Consider the following 20,125-nt stretch of genomic DNA (forward strand, 5'->3'; position numbering starts at 1 on the left):
GCATCCTCAAAAGCTTATTTGCTTACTTAACCCTGGTAGAACAGAAAACCAGCAGGCTCTGGATTTCTTAGGGGAAATGTTAAAAACCCCAGCTCTATAGACTTGAAAACCTACAAACAGTACTGCATGTGGTTGAATATTCAGTATGGGCCCAGCCACGCCCTCTCAACCCAGCCACGCCCATTATGTCACTATCATTAGGTTCACCAAACCACCCAGTTTACCCCTCTACATGTCACAACTATTTGGTTCACCCGACAACCCAGCTCCGTCCTCTACATGTCACAACCATTAGGTTCACCAAACATCTCCTTTAGGCCTACAAATTCTGTATATACTTGCCTTACATCACCCCATTTCAATCAAGTACAGACAAAACACACTATACCATAAGGACGCTGCATTAACATGAATGCCCCAATGAAACGGCCAAGCCAAAAACAAACTGCTTTTAAAAAGTGACCTCACCCTTTCTCAGACATATCACTACCCAGCAATGAAATGAAGTTCTGATGACTAGCAGGTCATTTAGAGGAGGGGCGTGTCATTGCTCTGTTTTTAAAGGCTAGAATCAGATTTGTCTTCTGAACTAATTCATCATTGGTAAGGTGTGACACTTCAGCTTAAATGAAATTGCAGATGGATGATCATGCGACTTAAACATCCCATACATTAGCCTAGAGAACATAGCCATGTATATTAACCCTGGCATACACACTCAGAAATTGATGTACCGGTGTCTACTTAAAAGGGTACAAATGCTTGTCGCTGGGGGGGTACCTTTTTGAGAGAGAATTGTGTACCCTTTAGTGCCAGTCCATTTTTGTACCTTATCAAATTGTTCCAGCAAATGATCTACACATGTTTTCAGTGCTGCACGGTCCCATGCAGACCCTACCCTCTGGGGTGAAACGGTACAAATGGGTTCTTTTTGTATTAGTCTGTTAGTCAAAGGGTGCTCTCCTGTCCCCATAAAGACCAAAATTGTACCTTTGAGGGAACATTCTTCAAAAGTGTACATGTTCTTGTTTTGTACCTCCATTTGTGAGTGTGTATAGTAACCTACACCTCCCATAATGACAGCCATACAACAAGGCATTTGCATGCCTCTAGTGCATTATAAAGCAATGATTAACCAATACACACCCAGCCACCCACCCACCCAATTACTAGATCCACTGTACGGGACTATACATCATTCAACGACTAGCTAATTCACATAAAACCAATAACTAGAATCAGATTACAACTCTCATTCAGTCAGTGGGTGTGCATGTGCACTAACTTTCCCCCAGTCCCTTTTAAACCACGGCTAAGAAGCCATTAGAGATTTTTACAGTTGATTTTACACCACAATACAAATGCGGTTTTGCGACATTGTCCGGGGCGAAACTAGCAGAAGAAAATTATAAAAACTATTCCCGCGCAGACCAAGGTATTGAACAGTTGGCAGAGACATTGTCTGAATTCCATCTTCTACTTTCTCACTCTTCTTCTAAATTGCCTTTTCCCGCTAGAAAGGAAAGGCAGCCACTTTGTTCTGGGGGTTAACACGTCAGCATGCTACGAGCTTTACAATCCCCAGTGTCACATTCTGCTCCATGCTGCTGCAGGCTCTCTGCACCGCTACCACAGACATAGCTCCCCAGAGTGCATGCAAGTCAGCAACAGCAGACCACACAAACCCGCCCCCCCCCCCAGTCCACTTGACCCCCCTCGGCCCTCAGGTCTCGGGGCAGACGTAATTTATGGCCCCGGACTTAATGCGGCCATTTTGTGTCCATGCCCCAGAATAGCAGGCCAGCAGTTGGCAGGGTGAGAGCTTGGCTGGCAGACACACACACACTCTGGCTATATTCAAAGTCAGCCTATGTAGTCCATCTGGGCACAAAACAATGTCCACCACACAGACTAAATATAGGTTAGTAGAGATTCTGGGTGCTTGGATAGGTGTTGCTGTTATCGCCACATATATGCATGATAAGATCTAAAATACATGTGAAATATGAAAATCATTTTCGGAAAATACATATGCAAATATCATTTGGAACAGCTATAAACATGGCAGAGACAACCTACTGTATCCCAACTCGTTGTAGACCTCTAGATCTGACGCCTTACTCGATCTTAGTAACCACACCTATCACAATGTTATATCTGAGGAACTCTGGTGCACTTCAAATCACTCAACAATGAAGCCCCTACCAAAAAGCGTGTCTGTTAAATTGAAAATGTGTCACTGAAAATGGAGATGATGAGAGCAGATGGATTTTCACCACTTTACAGACAAGTCAAAGGTGTGGACAGAGCATCTCCAGAGGTGTAGCCAGTGACGGAGTGGATATGAGACCTGGCCTCAAAGAATGCCAGACCCTCTCCAAAATCCACAAACATCCCCAACCTTCGGGGGCATCGCTGTTATGAAGAGCTAGTGAGAGCCTCTTTAAATCAGTTCCATTTTTAGCCATTCAGTCCAGTATACATCCTCTGAGAGATAAGCCCTTCCTGTCGAGATAGTCTGTCCCCTCCTAGATTTTGTTGACATACTCTCTGGCTATTTCTACATCTCAGATCGCTCCTAGATCCCTTGCAATCAAATCCTGTCATCTCATAGTACTGACGGAGAAGCCTTCATTTGCAAGGACAAGACGACAGCTATAAGACCTTGAGATTAAGGTCTGGGAGATTCATTTCTACACTTGCAGGAATTGCTGTATCTGGGTCCAGAGTACTGATGAATCTTCTTCAGTTGGACTTTCTCCATGTCTTTTTAAAGTTTCCTCCAGAAAAGACAGTTCTTCTCACAGTCGCTACACGTAGATCACAGATCTCAGACCAGTCCTTGGTGGGTGGAGGGGTGTCCTAGGATAGGAAACTCTGGAGCAGGTGAAGTTGGTCCTTAGTGTGTGAGAGCTACTCCAACTCAGATTTCCTGCTCCAGATCTTTAATGAGCTCTTCATCCCACTGCTCCTTATCAGTGACTACAATTAGCTTAGCCTGGCTTCTCTCAATACAGCATCTAAACACTCAAGATCTGCACTCTGTCTGCCATTTCTCTCTGTATTCCTTCTTTGATGCAATACTGACTATTTGATTTCTTTAAATTTCCACTGTTGTCAAGGTCCTTCAGATGGTATAAACAGCAGAATTCACTCTTGAAGCCAATCTCCCTGCCCTCCAGGACCTCTATACCAGGCCATGTCAAGGGAATGCCCTAAAAAATGTCAACCACTCCAACCAACAAACATTGTTCTAAATTTTCTATATGATATGCAGTACCAGTGCCTCAAGCCTGTAACCGACAAGACCCTGCAAAATATCTACCCAGCTCTCAACTATTTCTGCCTCAATCTTGCTCAGCTTAGACCTCTTCTCAAACTGTTCTCATAGTTCCTCTGAATCCACATACTGTTTTCCATAAAAGTAACCTCTAGTTTCTTTACTGGCATCCAGCTAAGATCAAGATGGCTTCCACATACCTGCAATAATCCCATTTCATAAATCAGAGTACACATGTTCCTTAACACAGATCACAGCAAATCGAGATAACGTCACACAGACAGACACACACACAGTGGAGGACTGAGGCAAGTCTGTATCCTCTGACCCCCACTGCTCCTCTCCACTCACACTGCCAGGCATTCACAGGCATAAAGCTGCCAGTGTATCAATCGCACGCACACACATGCACGCACACGCACGCACACACACCACTCCCATTACAATTCACCTGATTCCAAAGCACCAGCTCAGGTCACCATCATACGGCCAGGACAGGACATTCTGCAGAAAGAGGTCTACCTATAACACTACTGTCACCTGTAGCCCCTCATCTCTTACTCTCTTTCTGAATGAAAGAATCCCAAACCACCTGACTTTGTGTCCCAGCGCCATAAATCCCTGACATGGTCACTGTTTTATGGGGTAAAATCATGTTTTCCATCCAGGGCAGGCTGGGCAGTGTGAACGAACAGGACGGAGGAGAGAGCTGCATAAAACCCTCTAACCCCCTCTTAGAGAAACAGTGTAACAGGACTTGAGGTCAGTAGAAATCCACAGAGAGGGCAGAGGAAAAGATGGGGGAGAGGGGAGACGAGGGGAGAGTGAAATGGGAGAGGGGAGCCGAGAGGAGAGTGAGATGGGAGACGAGAGGAGAGTGAGATGGGAGTCGAGAGGAGAGTGAGATGGGAGTCGAGAGGAGAGTGAGATGGGTGTCGAGAGGAGAGTGAGAGGGGAGTCGAGAGGAGAGTGAGATGGGAGACGAGAGGAGAGTGAGATGGGAGACGAGAGGAGAGTGAGATGGGAGACGAGAGGAGAGTGAGATGGGAGACGAGAGGAGAGTGAGATGGGAGAGGGGAGAGTGAGATGGAAGAGGGGAGACGAGAGGAGAGTGAGATGGAACAGAGAACATGAGAGGAGAGTGAGATGGGAGAGGGGAGTCGAGAGGAGAGTGAGAGGGGAGTCGAGAGGAGAGTGAGATGGTAAAGGAGAGTGAGAGAGTCCATTGGTGAAAGGGAGCAGTGTCTACAACACAGGAAGTTTCCACTGGCTCTGCCCTGCAAACACACGCACACACACACACACACACACACACACACACACACGCGCACACTCACACAGGCACAGTGGCGCTGGCAAACCTGGCTGACTTACTCCCGTCTTTCACACCACATACATTTCAAATACTTTAGTTGAATCCATAAATCATATTACAGTGAATAGGATAATTATGGTTCCATCCACCATGAAGCCCAGCAGCACTGACACAGAAGAGCCGTCTGCTCATTGCTTAGCCTTGGTTTAAATCAGGCCTGCAATCTGAAGGCTACTGGCTGCCAACCTGTGAGCATGGCTGAGCCGACCAGTCAACAACCAGAACCACAAGTCTGCCCTGACACCAGAGGCTGCTCAGGCGTGAAATGAAGGACTGGTATTTCTGGACCTTGACAGCGAAGGTCTGCCCCATGCGTATGTGTGTAGGTTTCACCCAAGGTGGTGTGTGGTGTGGAAACATTATTTACATTTAAAATCCTAATTTCGCAGCCCCCCCCACCGCCCCCAAATGGCACTGTGATCCAAGTCACTGCCTGACAAGTGTGTCATCGCTGCCAGGTTTTCAAACTCTTTTTACCTTGGGGGAATTTTCTGCTCCCATCTGGATACTTAAACGTCAACAGAATTACACACATACAAGGACAAATCAGGTCACAGTGATACCAAAACCCCAGATGGCCAATATAGATAAGAGGAGTTTTGGATATATAATACATCCACTACCCCATATCTCAACACCGAAACACAACACCTGTAACCAGAGCACGGAGATTCTCTCTCAGGCGAGAGACAGAGGGTGAAAAAAGAAAGAGTGCGCTACTGTGAAAATAACCCAGTGTTTTTCCACTTATCCCAGACTGGTAGGGGCTGTACCAGAGAAATAACAGGTGTACACGGCTAATAAATCCAATATTACATGCATGCAGTGAACACACCAGACATTGTGTTAATGTGGACAGTATGGACACAACACTATACTGAAGGCCTTTATCAGACTGAGTGGGAGTGTACCTCACAGATGACATGAGGAAGTCATAATTATTACAATACAGAGAGTATAATGACAAACTGCTCCCACTTTCACTTAGCTATCAACGTCTACCGACACTGACAAACAGGTCCGTTTACACTGGTTAAACTTTGTTTCATTTGGAAAATAAATGTGCACTCAACAAGCAAGTCACCATGAAGTAAAGGTTGGAATTATTAAGAGCAAGTATGTATGGGCCCTGCACAAGGATGGCTAAGATTAAGACCAAGTACTGTGGTAGGGGTTAAATACTATGGTTAGTGTTGGGTATTACAGGGATCGACTTTTAATCCACATAGTTAAGGTTAGGGTCAAGGTTTGGCAAAGGCTTGAAAACAATTAGAATTCAGATTTCAACATTCATACCGTTAGTCAAAGTCAACAGCTTAAAACACCAATCCACCATACATACCCGCACACCCTAGCAAACTGCCAGTTTATATAAGTACAACAGCATTCATTCTTACTGCTAGTGACTAGTTTGAGAGTCTGATAGGCATTTTACCCTCCACTATAGACATCCAATACAGAAGTAAATCTGCTGTTATTCCTCAGATGCATCTACAGTATTAAAAGGAAGTGTATAACTGAGCAGAAATGAGACCTAAGCCTGTCATACAAATGGTTATGCTGAAGTATTGTGTCCATAAGAGGGCTATCCTGTGACCCAATGAGTCTCCCGCACAATGCAGTGGGCCACAGAGGATTTGTTTAGTAGTACTTTACTAGGATCCTTCCTATCCTCTTCCTGTTTGTATGTGTGAGACAGGTAATGCGCTCCAGGCTGAGGTGGTGCTCTTGTTTCATGACAGACTTTCCGTTCACTGTGCATGTGGAGTCTTGCCCGGGCAGATGATAGAGCCGCACACACAGACGCACAATGCTTGCTTAACAGGTACCATTTCCTCCTGATCCAGTCAGCAGATACCTGGTTCAGTCTCCAATCATCGGCTTCACAAACACAAGCCCTCCCTGAAAAGGTCAAATCAGACGAAAAGCATTGTTTGTGGCAGTGCGAGCGTGAAGAGGTCCGGCTAAGTGTCACACGTCCTTATCTACATGGAATATGGGGCTACATGGAATCAGCGAAAACACTCGACAAAGCGGGTATACTGGTTGGTTGAGCCAGCAGTGTGATAAGAAGCAAAATGGCTTGGTTATACATCGGAGGACACGCCTCAAATCTTTGTGAAGATTTGGTTCAATTAGAGTGAACAATTTTTTTCTGAAAGGATGTTTGCGAAACAATTTGATGATCCTTCTCTATTTTTTCAGTGCTACAGTTGCTATTTTGGACAGCTAGCAACAGAGAGAGAGAAAAATTGAGAGAGAAGGGGAAATGGTGACACCCAGAGATAAACACCTAGAGAGAGAGAGAGAGAGAGGGAGAAAGACACAGACACACACACACACACACACACAAACAGACAGGCACAGAAACAGAGACAAACAGACACAGACAACCTGACATCTGCCACAACATCATGCAAACCACAAGCCCCAAAATCTGCCTCCCTCAATTTCAGCTCCATGCTACACTACTATGTGCCTCCTCAGACCTCCTCCGTTTCCAACCCAGCGTCCAATCATCCAACCAAAACCAGCCAAAGGCACATAGAGAATCAAATCAGCTCCAGGGGGGTATTTAACGGTGAAGCTGTTGACAGACAGACCCCGCATGCCCCTACACAGAATATACAACCACTGACGATATATGCATGGAATCTCACACAGAGGGTTAACTGACTCAGTGTTACCCAGAGAGGTTTTATCTGCTGTCACTGACATGTTGGACATTTGATTATTCTTCCCCGCTCCACTGACACCCCATTCCGGCTCAAAATATAGCAGTTTCATTCATCCCTGTCGTGTTCCAGCCAAGGGCTATGCCACCGAAATCCGCATACATACAGATTAATTCCCCGTATCTCATCCACATATCTGCATCCGCGTCTAACTGCTGGGCTCTGGGTTGGTAATGACAGCATTGGTTGAACAGACGCTGCTCGAAGGCGTTACCATACAGGAGGAGAGAGCATTAACCATGAATGGAAATTAAGTGTCTCCTGGCCTGAATGCTATATTAGACCTGATCAGATAACTGGGGATTTTGCAGACGCTGCAGAAATGCAAGGGACATTGCAATGTTATGGTTGTGTGTGTGTGTGTGTGTGTGTGTGTGTGTGTGTGTGTGTGTGTGTGTGGTGCTGTAAGGCCGTGTTATATTAGCGCTGTAGAGGTTGTTAAGACGCCCCGGTATGAACTGTGGAGACAGCTGGCAGCTCACAGGCAATGTCAACTGGTCTGTTAAATTAGAGCCTGACAGAGGCCTTGGGCAAAGGGTTTACAGAGTGTTGCATCGCCCATCTTTCCCATCTCACTTCCACAACACCATTTCTTTCCTTGCCTCTCGTCATCTTTTCATTTGCATCCTTTTACCTCGTCTGAGATGCAGTCAGAATGTTGGATACAGTAAAAGCACAAACACAAACCAAAAAGCCAAACGCCTCACAGAGACCAGCCCACTGACAGTTCTGTTAGTAGTACATATCTGTGAGGATATTGTCTGGGATTACCTCCTACACACAGAAAACAGGCCAAGTGTAAATTAAGTTTATTCAACATTCTGACTTTTTACAAAGTGCCTATACAGAGCAAGTCTCGCACTCTCAAACTCTAAAACACCCAGGCTGTTTCTCTCAATCTCACAGGCAGACAGCATTGATCAAAGAGACAGAGAGAAAAAAGGTTACCATTTCTCCTTGAAATCAATCGCCCCCTTTTAAACAGAGGTGCGTTCAGTTCACTTGAACGTTGGTTATGTTTCATAATTTATCAAAGTGAGGCTTGAAGCGATGGTTGAGTCATCCTAACGGTTTTCCTGTACGACAACCAAAATGGGTTTTCAACTTTAAATGGTTGCACAGGGTTGAAGAACATACAGAGAAACTGAACACAGCTCTGTGCTGCCATAAACACATGGCTGGCCAGGAGGTTTGAGATTGGACTGCAGGGCTCACATGGTGGTGCTTTAGTACCACTTTTACATTAATTATGTGAGAGGGTTTGAGGCCAAAGTTACATTTTATCGCTGACATAATCACTTAAGGCAATAGATTTCAATGTAGTCAACTACCAGGGAATTTTTGCTTCCTGTTGTCCTGGTAGGACTTAAGCCTGTCCCAAACACCTGACTACACACAAATGGAAAAATGCCATCTGTGCCTTCATAAACTAGGCAATAAATAGGGATGTATCCTCTAAGCTCCTCTATGCTGTCACGTCAATCTGACCACTCTCTCCCCCCATTTCCAAATCCCTGCCCCCCACCCCAACCCCAGCTGGAACTGACACAAGCTACAGTACTCTCTGCTCATTGCTCACACATACAAACATATCAATGGAAGTTTACATGAGTTAGTAGGTGTGGAAAACTCCTCAGCGGAAAGTAGTCTATCCACGTGCACCCGGTCTAAACTTAGCTGCTGAACACCACTTTATGGCTCCTCGTATTCCTTCCTTCCTTTAAAATGTGCGCTGTGATGAATAGGCTTGCATAGGAGTGGACGAGACGGTCAGAGAAAATAGAGCAAGACAGAAAGCGAGAGAAGAGAGCAAGAGACTGAGTTTGTGTGAGAAGAGTGAAGGAGAAACTAGCGTGTCCATCACTGTGATAGTAGCAGTGTGCTGGCTGACTGATGGACTGTTGACTGACTGATAGACCATACTGCTGGTGGAAACCCCTCATAATACTGCAACTTGGTATATCACACAGTGCGTTAGTAAACATCTGCAAAGACAGAGACAAAACAAGACAGGCAACCATTATATAATGTCTAAAGGTAATTGCTTTCTGACCCAGGCCAGACTTTGCCTGAAAACCCAACCAAAATCTTCTACTGTACTAAGATTCACTTGAATGGAAGGCTGAAAGTTCTTCCATTTCTGTCCCCTGGGTGAGGTCAAACAGGGGGGGGGGGGGGGTGTTGTATAAGTCAGCAGTGACAACATTTCTCACCAATATCAAAGTCAACAACATTTTGAAACTGTCCTTTTAACCAAGTATGTAGCTGTGAACCACAACTTTTGTTTTTGGGACCAATCAGATGAAAGCCTTTGGCATCTAGGACAAATCAGGTTTTTAATAACCGTAGAGTTCTCAGGCAGGGGGTTCGGATCCAGACTACATAAGAGAAGAAATAAATGTCTGTGATAACGGCATGGAATTTGGGCAGAGCAATTTGGCCAGCCGGGCAAGGCCAGACAACGCGTCTGTTGCAGTTTTTCAGCCAATCCTCCCCTGTTCCCAAGGGATGTATTTACAGAAATATATCCAAGTCATTTCGCTCCCAAGAGGAGCGCTGCCCGATATGCTGAATAATGCAATTCTCTGAGAACCATGGACAACAAGATGGATGGCGATTTTCATGGTGTTTCTCCATCATGTCATACTGACATTAAGAAATTAAAGACACAGGAATCCAGGTTTGTGACAAACACATAAGCATGTACACACACACATTCAAAGAAAAGGGAGGACAGGGCTAAAACAGACAGGGTCAAAGTCTGAACCAGGCCTAAAACAGACAGGGTCAGAGTCTGACCATGGCCTAAAACAGACAGGGTCAGAGTCTGAACCAGGCCTAAAACAGACAGGGTCAGAGTCTGAACCAGGCCTAAAACATCTGGCTCTGTATTTACAGAGAGGGAGGGTGTGGGGGAGGGACCCAGAGACAGGTGAACAAGAGAGACAAGTGAAAGAAAGACACAGGCGGAAGACACATATGAAAGGGAGACAGACGAAAGAGAGAGACAAAAAAGAGAGATGAAAGAGAGACTAAAGAAAGAGACAGGAATACAGGAAGGCACTCCCTGACCCTACCTGTGTGGGGCTGTAGAGTTCCTGTAAGGCATTGCGGGAGCCTTTCCTACAGCACATGTCCGACGTTAACGTGTTCCTCCGCATTACTGTGGGAGAATACAAAGAGGACTGTTAACAATGACCAACCACACAAACTACACCATCAGTAACCAACGACACTGCTGGCACATCAGCTCTGACGTCCAATCACGTTGTCTGAGCTTAAAGAAAAATGGGTCAGAGAGTGGGCCCAATAATGCTAAATTGAAAAGCATTCAGTGAGTGTATATCACCATGAAGCGCTATTCTTGAAAGGCATCGCCACAGCATAATTATCCATACAAACATTTGTAAAAATTAAACAAGTCACCAGTGCTTCCAGCAACCCACACACAAACCAGCCAGACGGTACAAACTCTAAAATGACTGGATGAAAGGGCCTGCTGGATAAACAGAGGAGACTCCTCGTCAACGATACATTACACTGCCTCCCTGTACCATGTTTTCCATTTCATCTCCCTCACTGATCTAAAAGAAAGGAATATCTAATCCCATATGGTGGAAGGACAAAGATATTACTGTGGGAAATCAAGACAAAGATGATGTGATGATAAACAACGCCTGCCAAGTGTGAGACGAGGAAGTTAACCAACCGCAGAAAAACCCACGTCCTGTGTCTTACCAGCCCAGTCAGTGCTCAGCACTGGAAAAACCATCACAGCAATTTGTGTCACCTGGTGAGAAGAGAGTGTAATGAACCAAAGCACACTCTCATTTGTACCTAACCTTCAGCCGACAATGTGAAGGGTGAAAACGCCCTCAGATGGGCATCATAAATGCGGGCATCAATCTAAATATAAAGTAGGAAAGCGCGTGAATTGGAGCCCCCCCCCCCCCCGGTGTGAGTGCATGTACGCCGTGTGACGGGGGTTCTCACACAACAACAGATACGTGCAGTAGACCAGGTGACATTCTGGACTGAACTGCTTGAAAACTATGGAGTCAGCATACCTTCAATTACAGCCAACACGCCTTTTCTGACCAACTACTTGGTAACACCAAAAAGCTAAATGTATGCTCTATAAATCAGAGACTACTTTAACCTCCCTGCTCCCCAAACATCTGAGCTGGAGTATGTTGACAACTAAGAATATCTTAGTATTCAGCTTGACTGCTCGCACTCATTCAATAGTCATATCACCCACCTGCAGTCTAAAGATAGGAAGAATGGAATGAATAGGTTTCTTGTTCCACAACAAGGTATCCTGCATCCAAATAAACACTTGATCATTCTGACAATCTTTGACTTGAGTCCATAGGATTGCCACCAAAAAGCTACATTTGATGGAATTTACAATACTGCCATCCAGATTGTAACCTTTACCCCCTTCAGCATTCACCACAGTGACCTTTACACTTTGGAAAACTGACCCCAGCTCCACACACAATGCCAGACTCATTGGTACCAACACACTATCACAGTATGTCCTGATGTATTTACTGTAGTGTAATTTTAATGTTTTCTGTTTATTTTTCAGTTGGCCTAATAATGTAACGCAGTTTGAATTGCCCCTGTGTATGAAATGTGCTATACAAATAATCTTGCCTTGCCTTTATTTATTCATTGAAATTGTTCACAGTATTTATGATGTGTACTTTCTTGTTTTGCAATTGAACGTCTTTAGCTAGGTCATCACTGAAAATGAATGTTATCAGTCGACTTACCAGGTTAACAGTTAAATAAATTAAAACAAATAAACAGGGTGTTGTGTTGTTTCTATCTGCCAGTTACTTGCGCTCATCTGGTGACCCAGGAGTGAATTATTAGTCCCTAATTAGCGCAGGTTTGTTGAAACAGTCACACCATAGAGAATGATAGAGGGAGCATCCCTATGTAGTTCCCATCAAGATGTATGTGAGCATACCGGTAAATGCAATGAGGTGATCACCATTTTGAAGTAGTAAATGTTTTTCTTTATGATTGTCTGATACATCCTGATTTCCTGGCTGGACATGCTTGCTGTCAGCAGGAATTAGCCAATGAACTGGAAGCCCCACTGAGCCCCATTCACAAAAATAAAATGGCTGAAGTCCTTCATTGTGCTCCCCATTCTGAAATGGCCTTTGGGCTCATAAATAGATTCAGAAAGAGCTTTATTTCCAAGTAAGTTTCACAACCAACAAGGAATTTGTTCTGGCCTGTTAGTGCAACAATTTATACAAAAGAAATACAAAACTAATAAAATACTTCTCTCTAAGACCCTGAAACTAAACTCAGGACCTCGGAGCCAGTTCCACTCCATTTTTTTCATTTCAACCATCTAATCAGGACTTATTTAGACCTGGGACACCAATATTTAGACCTGGGACATCAATAAATGATGAGATAGAACTGAAAACCACCAGACCCCATATTTCTTAGGGTAAAAGATGAATAGCCCTTTTACTTGGTGAACATACAATTGGCTAGTTGAACTAAGGTTAGAAGAGTTTTATTAACACTGGTCAGAGAAACGTGATATATTATTTATCTGAAAGTGTAACCTCTCATCTTTCATGAAACTCTAATGTTCTGTGACTAAGGAACATTTTTATGAATTGCATAGATTTAAATTGTACTTCCTGTCACACAATTGGTCCATCCTATGAGGTATGGCCAGTTCATTTGAGTTTCAACTCTTGACTTGAGCAAGTATGCATTCCAAAACTGCATGTCAGTATGAGTAATTACTGACAGTAGAAGAGAATGACCAGAACAGTGAGGAGGATAAATCTTTTACTCTAAATCTAGCTGGACATGCCAGTACTGGGTCGCAAATCTATGCTGAAATGTATCTTACTCTCTTTCACAGGCCCTTTGCTAATGATGATGCATGCCAAAACATATGAAACCTCTACTGTACTGCATCTATGAACTGCAGACCAAGGGGGTGATGAAGAAAAATAATTAAAATCCCCTCAGTTAGATCGAGTATGACACCCAGAATATTACTTGGTGTTATGTACTGCTAGTCGTAGACTGTAAATATTATAGGTACACAATACACTAAATCTACAAAGGCCTGACATAAAGGTACACTCGTATAGATGGGGCGTTGAGGATGTAAAATTGTGGGATGTGAACTCCCTTCCTTGAGCTCTCACACAGACATACACCCACACTCATGTACAGTCACAGCTGCTGTGTCTTAGACCAGCAAGCCCCCCCCCCCCCCCGCCACTGACCCCCCCACCCCCCAAAACCCGCCCCCCCCAAGGAATCTGTGGTAACCCAACACACCTGTGTCACAGAGCGTGGTGAGGTGTAACCATGGCAGCCAACTCATCACACCTGCCCCCTTCCGATTGGCCACATTCCTCAAATGCCCAATCAGGTGAGGACATGGGACGTAGTGTCTGCTAAGTTCATCTACACTGAATGCTCAGACACTAATATATTAATAGTTCTGGGGAATTCGAATCCCTGTCGTCTTAACTTTGTGTTGTTGAACTAACACAGCCCAACCAGTGACTCTGACCTGACTCTTAATCATCTGTCAGCTTTGTTATGGTTTACTCGACCAAGCAGAATCTAACATTTAAAGGGTACCTCTCAACCCAATTTTAGAGCCTCAACCCATCATACTAAGGCAGCTCTATTACCCCAGCTTAGGGCTAAACAGGGGTTATGACCTGTCACCTCATTGGCCGATAGCGGGGTGGGAGAAGTTACCTTCTCCAATGGAACAGTAATGTGTGCCCATTGGTCAGGATTGTCAACGGGAGCGTGGTGCATCATCCAACAACCTGCATGCATCTTCTAGCTCAATACCACTGCAAATGGGGACACAGAACAGCTGCTAACATACGGGGGAGGGCGTAGTGGTTGATTGGTTGTTCAAGTTTGCCGATTGAGCCAATGGTTATTGATCTGGACATTTTGACCGGTATTCGAATAGGCCAAGTTGGAAACCTAGCTCCACCTGGCTCCACCAGACCCTCCGCTAATTTGGCCGGAGGTGCCTGGGGAACGAGACTACTTATTTTGAGTCAACTTGGCCCTTTTGCCTAAATGGGGAACCCAGGCCACAGCCCAGTACAAAACATGCATACAAAACATAATGAAGAGGATCCACAGAACCGCCATCTTGTTGTTACCTGAACCCCGCCATTGAGATGACAATATAACACCAATTCTGTGCAAGGTGCATTGACATCATGAATGTCAGCATGAAACAATATGTACAACTAAAAGAAGAAATTAGGTAATATCTGCAAAAAACTGTCAAAACGAAGACCAGAATTTATGTTTCGGTATAACTAAAACATCTTGTTTTGGCCGGCAAATGCAATTATTAGAGCTAGTAAGAGCTAGTAAGTCTTGGAGTTGATTCTGATGGGTCAGAGAGGTTACTGTTACTGTATTACAGTAAAGGCAGTCTCCCTACACGCTTGCTCTCTCTCCTTTCACACGCTACTTTATCCATTCCTCCCCCCCATTTCTGTCACAGTCTTTCTGTATCTGTCTTATTCGCTCATGCGCCACTAGACCCTCTCTTTGCATACCTCCCGTCTCTCCCTCTCTCCTGTTAATGGACAGAGTGCTGCAGTGCCAGTTTAAATACCAGTGTGGGCAGGATGTATCCAGAGTGTGTGAGCGTCTGTGTGTTCCACAAACATCAAAACATTTATAAAGGTCTATTAAACACACTCTCCGAGGGTAACACACAACACCTTTCATATTCCATCAGCCCTAGCTCTCATATACCAGGAGAAATATTCCTCATTCTACACCCCTGGATCTTAAAAAATAAAAATAAATGATATTAACCATTTAAGGTATACGCTTTATGACTATTCTGGAATTGTACAAACCAATTAATCCAAGAATTCTTTGTTATGTCATCATTTGGTATTAGTGAAACAATCTCTAATTCGAATTGTCCCTCTGATCTACCAGGGTAATTACTGTTGGTAATGTCCCTCTGATCTACCACTTTAACTACTGTTGGTAATGTCCCTCTGATCTACCAGGGTAACTACTGCTGGTAATGTACCTTTGATCCAGTATTTCAGAGTTAACTTTCCTCCTCAGCACATAGAAGCTGCGTATATATGGAAAAGACTGAAAGAAATAAGCAGAAACAACAGCAATAGGAACCAAACCAAATCAAAATATACTAAATCAGATCAAAAGTCATCAGAAAGTTGTCAGCGTTTTAGCCTGTAATGTAAAACAGCTTCTGAAGGAGTGGCTTAAGGTTATGTTGAGAGACACTGTATGCACTGTATGAATCCTGCTGCTTCCCTTGAATAGAGAGGTCTGTTCTGCACATGCTCAGTAGGTCTTTAATCACACAAAATCTGCAGCCATCTATCAAGGGATTTTGGGGATAGTGGAAGATTAATCTGCTGCTAATCTTACCTACCCAAAGAGAGCACCAATCCACTTGCCACTGCCACTCACACACACATAAATACACACACTTACATGTGCGCGCACACACACACACCCCCTCCACACATTGAAGAGATTCTACAGGAGGTCTGTCACAGAAAACAATCAACCCTCAGAGGGTGTCTGTGCATTTGTGCATGTGTGTCTATGTGTCTGTGCATGTGTGTCTGTGTGTCTGTGCATTTGTGCATGTGTCTGTGTGTCTGTGCATTTGTGCGTGTGTGTCTGTGTGTTTGTTTGCTCAGAGCTGAAATTCTGCTGTTTAATTAGGATTCAGGTGAACAGCATACCTAGTATAGATGCACAGAAGACAGATGATTAAGCCTGTTTATTAAACACGGCCCAATAAGGGCCTGTCAAGTGTGTGTGAGGTGGTGCATATAGTTGGGGACGTGAGTTTTGTGTTTGTGTGTCTATAGGGAGAGGCTTAGCTGAACCCAATTACAACAGTTGATATGATTGGCTGCTCTTTTCTCCTCTTTATTCATTTAGCTGTGGGCTTAATCCTTTAATTATGATCACTAACATGGACATAAAACACATTGTAATATGGGAACATCTCTCAGTCTGGTGAAGAATGGAAGTGTCTGTGTCAGTCTGTCTACTTTTTTCTCTACACATTTAAATCAGGTGTGGACCTCATTTTGTCCTTAATGTAATAACATCATGAATTGAAATATAATAATGTATCGGATGAAAGGAGAGGGATGAGAGGGAGGGATGAGAGGGGGGATGAGAGGGAGGGATGAAAGGGGAGACAAAAACAAAGTGGAATGGACTGAGGACAGGAACATGGCGCTCACTGCATAAAACCCAGACATTCACCAAGCTTCACCCTATGGTCTCTTGGTCTTGTTACTTTTATGAGGTCAGTGTGTAGGGTTTGGGGTCAGACCGCCGTGTGGAGGAGGGAATATGGGCCACCATCAAAAGATTATTCATGAAGCTGAGTAAGAATCAATGAAGAAGTGGTTTAAATGTTTCCTGGTTCCAAAACCTCTAACTCCCAAAGATAGGACCCCATTCCGAGGAACCTGAGTCACAACTCAAGCCTTTCCACTTACCGCTTGACTCAACATTCCCAACACTAAAAAGGAATGGAATTCCATTTTGGACCATTGGAAATGTGGGACATGACCACAGATGGTGATATATTGGTCTGTCTGTGTCACCACAATATAGTTTAAATGTTCACCCCAACACTCGCCTTTCCTCAATTTGGTCATATCCAATTGTATCTCCTGACCCAACCCAAAAGATTTGGGGGTTTAGGGAGAATTAGGAAGATTGCTCCAGTCCTTTCTCTCACCCTTACTAAGCCATTCTGCTTTGTTTGAAACTCAGCTAACTACCCAGGAAGTCACCTGGGTCGATGTGTGTCCAGGCGTGCTCCTGGCAGTCGGCTGAGCCATCTGATTGAGTTGCTATAGCATAAAAAAAATAAAAGGAAATCCCTGCTGACAATGTCACCCTCCTCCCTGGGCAATGCTTGACACTATTCATCACCCGTGGGGCTTGTAATCTAGTGACACAGTTGAGGCTTTAACTTAAACTGTGTTGTTCAGCTTGGTTCTAAAAATGAGCTCCTGAAATCCGCTGTGTCACCTGGGAGACCTCATCTTTCTTACTTTCAACAAAATAAGATAATTAGTTGATTGTTGCTAAGCAACACATCAGTGCAAAAAAATCCTAGCTGTGAATAAAAAATTTGGAAGCAGATATACAGAAGGTTCACACACACACATACGCACACATACACACATACACACACACACAGCAGGTTGGAGGGGAAAACACAGGGTTGTGTTGTAAACGCATATTTGGCCTCGAAGAGACAACATTCACACAGTCAGAGGCGGTCAAGCATGGTCAGACACGGTCAGAGGCGGTCAAGCGTGGTCAGACACAGTTACGCAGAAGGGTGGACAAAGTATGAATCACAAACCACAAACCCAGAGGAAGGAAGAAAACTAGATCAGTGGGAGAATCCTAACAGGCAAAGGGGGGGGGGGTATTGAAGTGAGTGATAAAACCCTTCCTTTCTGCCTGGATACAGACAGCAGACAAACCCACTGGCCCACTCAGCGGGTTACCCCAGAGGGTGACACGCACGCACGCGCACACGCACCCCTCTTGTGCTGTCCTGTCTGTAACCCCTGCAGTCTAGAATGTGAATACGAGTAAACGGAGGGTGGACTTAAGAACAGAAGCCTGGTTATATCTTAGACACAGAGAGGTGATCCTTTTTAACCCTCCTGCCTAACTCTGCCACTGAGTCATCTGATGAGGAGCACCCTTCAAGGATCTGTTTGTAGACAGGGAGGGGAAAGGAAAGAATCCAAGACCACCCAAAAAAAGACAGACACGGCCTTAGGAGTCTTGAGGTGATTTAAAGCAACCAGCCTTTTCAATGTTCCCCTCCAACCTCCTCTAAGGCATCATGGTATTGTGTCCGGCTAGAATAGTTGTCTCAAAACGCTCCTCATTTTGCAGTCAAAGGGAATTCGGACTGGGTTCAACAACCAGCAGGGAGAAACCACACAACCCTCATGGATGTTACAGAGTGATTCTGGACTTACTCTACGAGTGTGGACATGAAGTCCCCAGATGTCCCTGAACATACAGTCCCCAAAAAGATCCGGTCAGTCTTCAGTGACTAGTACAACCAGACTGGAGTGTAGAACCTCACAAAGTGACACAGACAGGAGAGTTCTTTTACAATTGTTTTACCATGTAGGCTAAGTGTGCTGATAACAGATCGTTATTTACAGCAATGACTGAGGATTATTTATAATTGCAAACCTGCGTAACTGATATTTTAGAAACTGGGCCATGTTCATAGGCAGACAGTACATGGCTTTCAGATTGCAGGCCTACCTAGGTCAACGATGAAACAAATAGCGAGGTACTGCTCAGCAATCATGGGTAGCCTCAGGCTTTGGAGAATAAGGTCATAACCGTGCCCATGGGTGTCCTTGCATTGAAAGACCCTTGAAAAGAGTTTCCAAACTGCTACGGAGGGATGTGGAACAGATGTAGAACTGACACATGTACATGGGCTTGTTATGCACACAAGAGCTTCTCTATAGATCAGAGTCTACATAAAAGAGTCTTAGTACAGAAACACATTTAAATGTGAAGAACCGCTCAGATAACTGAGTTACCAAGGCGTGATTTTCCCAGTAATACTGCAGACCTTCAACCTGCCAGCTCACAGACGCATCATGCAATTTCCACTGAACAGAAGTCCTCTTTGATTTCAGTGAGTGGGATGTGAGTGTGAGTGTGTCCGTTTATTACAAAATTGATTGATTGATTGGTTCAATGATACAGAAAAATAGAGGGCAATGTGTGTCAATGTCTGTGCCTCTCTTCGTCCGTGTCCGCGCTCCATCAGATGCTGTGGAAGTAACTTCCCCAAAGGCTCCTAAGAGCCTCAAAACCCGCCATGTTAAACCACCTCACCACCAAGCAGTGACACACAGGAAATGAGGAAGTGACAGTTTCTCAACTCCTTCTAACCTCAGAATAAGAAGTCACACTGCGAAAGGTAGTGTAAGTTCAAAGTATAACGTGAGGAGTTAACGGCGAACTCTGAAACACTCAGACGCATCTGTGCACAAACGTTTTCGTTTTTTTTCTCTCTATCTGACTTGGTTTCCTTTGTCTCAATCTCCATAATGAATCATCTCTCTCTGCTTGCCTTTCTCTCTCTCTCTCTCTTTCCTACCCTGGTTCTTTGCTCTTACTAATTGTCCATATATAATATGAATCCTTCATGTCTCATGGTTCTCTGGCGTTCTTGAGCTCTCTACGCCTCCCCACAGTCATCCGCCCTCAGATCGAACGGCTCCGCCTTCTGTCTCACAGTCCCGCTGGGACAGAGATTTAAGGATATCATACACACACAAAAACACACACGTTTGTCTAACTATCTTTCCGAGGACATTTTAGAGATTATTTTCCCATATCCTCACTGGTAAAACCAACCCCACCCCCCTTTTCCTAACCATATAAAATCCTAAACTCCAACCCAAAGCCGAAACAGCTCACCGGATTTTCCTTGGGTTAATATTCTTGCAAGGATTTCTAGTCCACATATTTCTCTGATGGTCATTTTATAGTCGGACTTGGATTCTGGTCAGGTTAAGTTGGATCAGTTCTTCAGCTTTGATGAGGAAGTGTAGGGATTAACTCAGATCTCTGCTGCTCCTGTGAGCCTGCCATAGGAGACTGGGCCTC

At 44.4% G+C, this 20,125-nt stretch overlaps 1 protein-coding gene across 7 annotated transcripts in view; it reads right to left on the bottom strand.

Annotated features, from left to right (window-relative positions):
- Nucleotides 1-20,125, bottom strand: part of chst11 (carbohydrate (chondroitin 4) sulfotransferase 11) — a 44,813-nt gene that overhangs the window by 7,244 nt on the left and 17,444 nt on the right. For 3 of the 7 annotated variants that reach the window (XM_010887016.5, XM_020043033.3, XM_010887023.5), the window contains exon 2: nt 10,468-10,553. In XM_010887016.5, coding sequence (XP_010885318.1) covers nt 10,468-10,553 — 86 coding nt within the window. Of the gene's footprint in view, nt 1-10,467; nt 10,554-11,099; nt 11,192-11,651; nt 11,892-12,171; nt 12,255-20,125 lie in introns of those variants that run through there. The other 4 variants (XM_010887018.5, XM_010887022.5, XM_010887017.5 and 1 more) reach the window with 4 other exon arrangements.

This window comes from Esox lucius, chromosome 23 (assembly GCF_011004845.1).
Source record: "Esox lucius isolate fEsoLuc1 chromosome 23, fEsoLuc1.pri, whole genome shotgun sequence".
NCBI classification, from domain to species: Eukaryota; Metazoa; Chordata; class Actinopteri; order Esociformes; family Esocidae; genus Esox; species Esox lucius.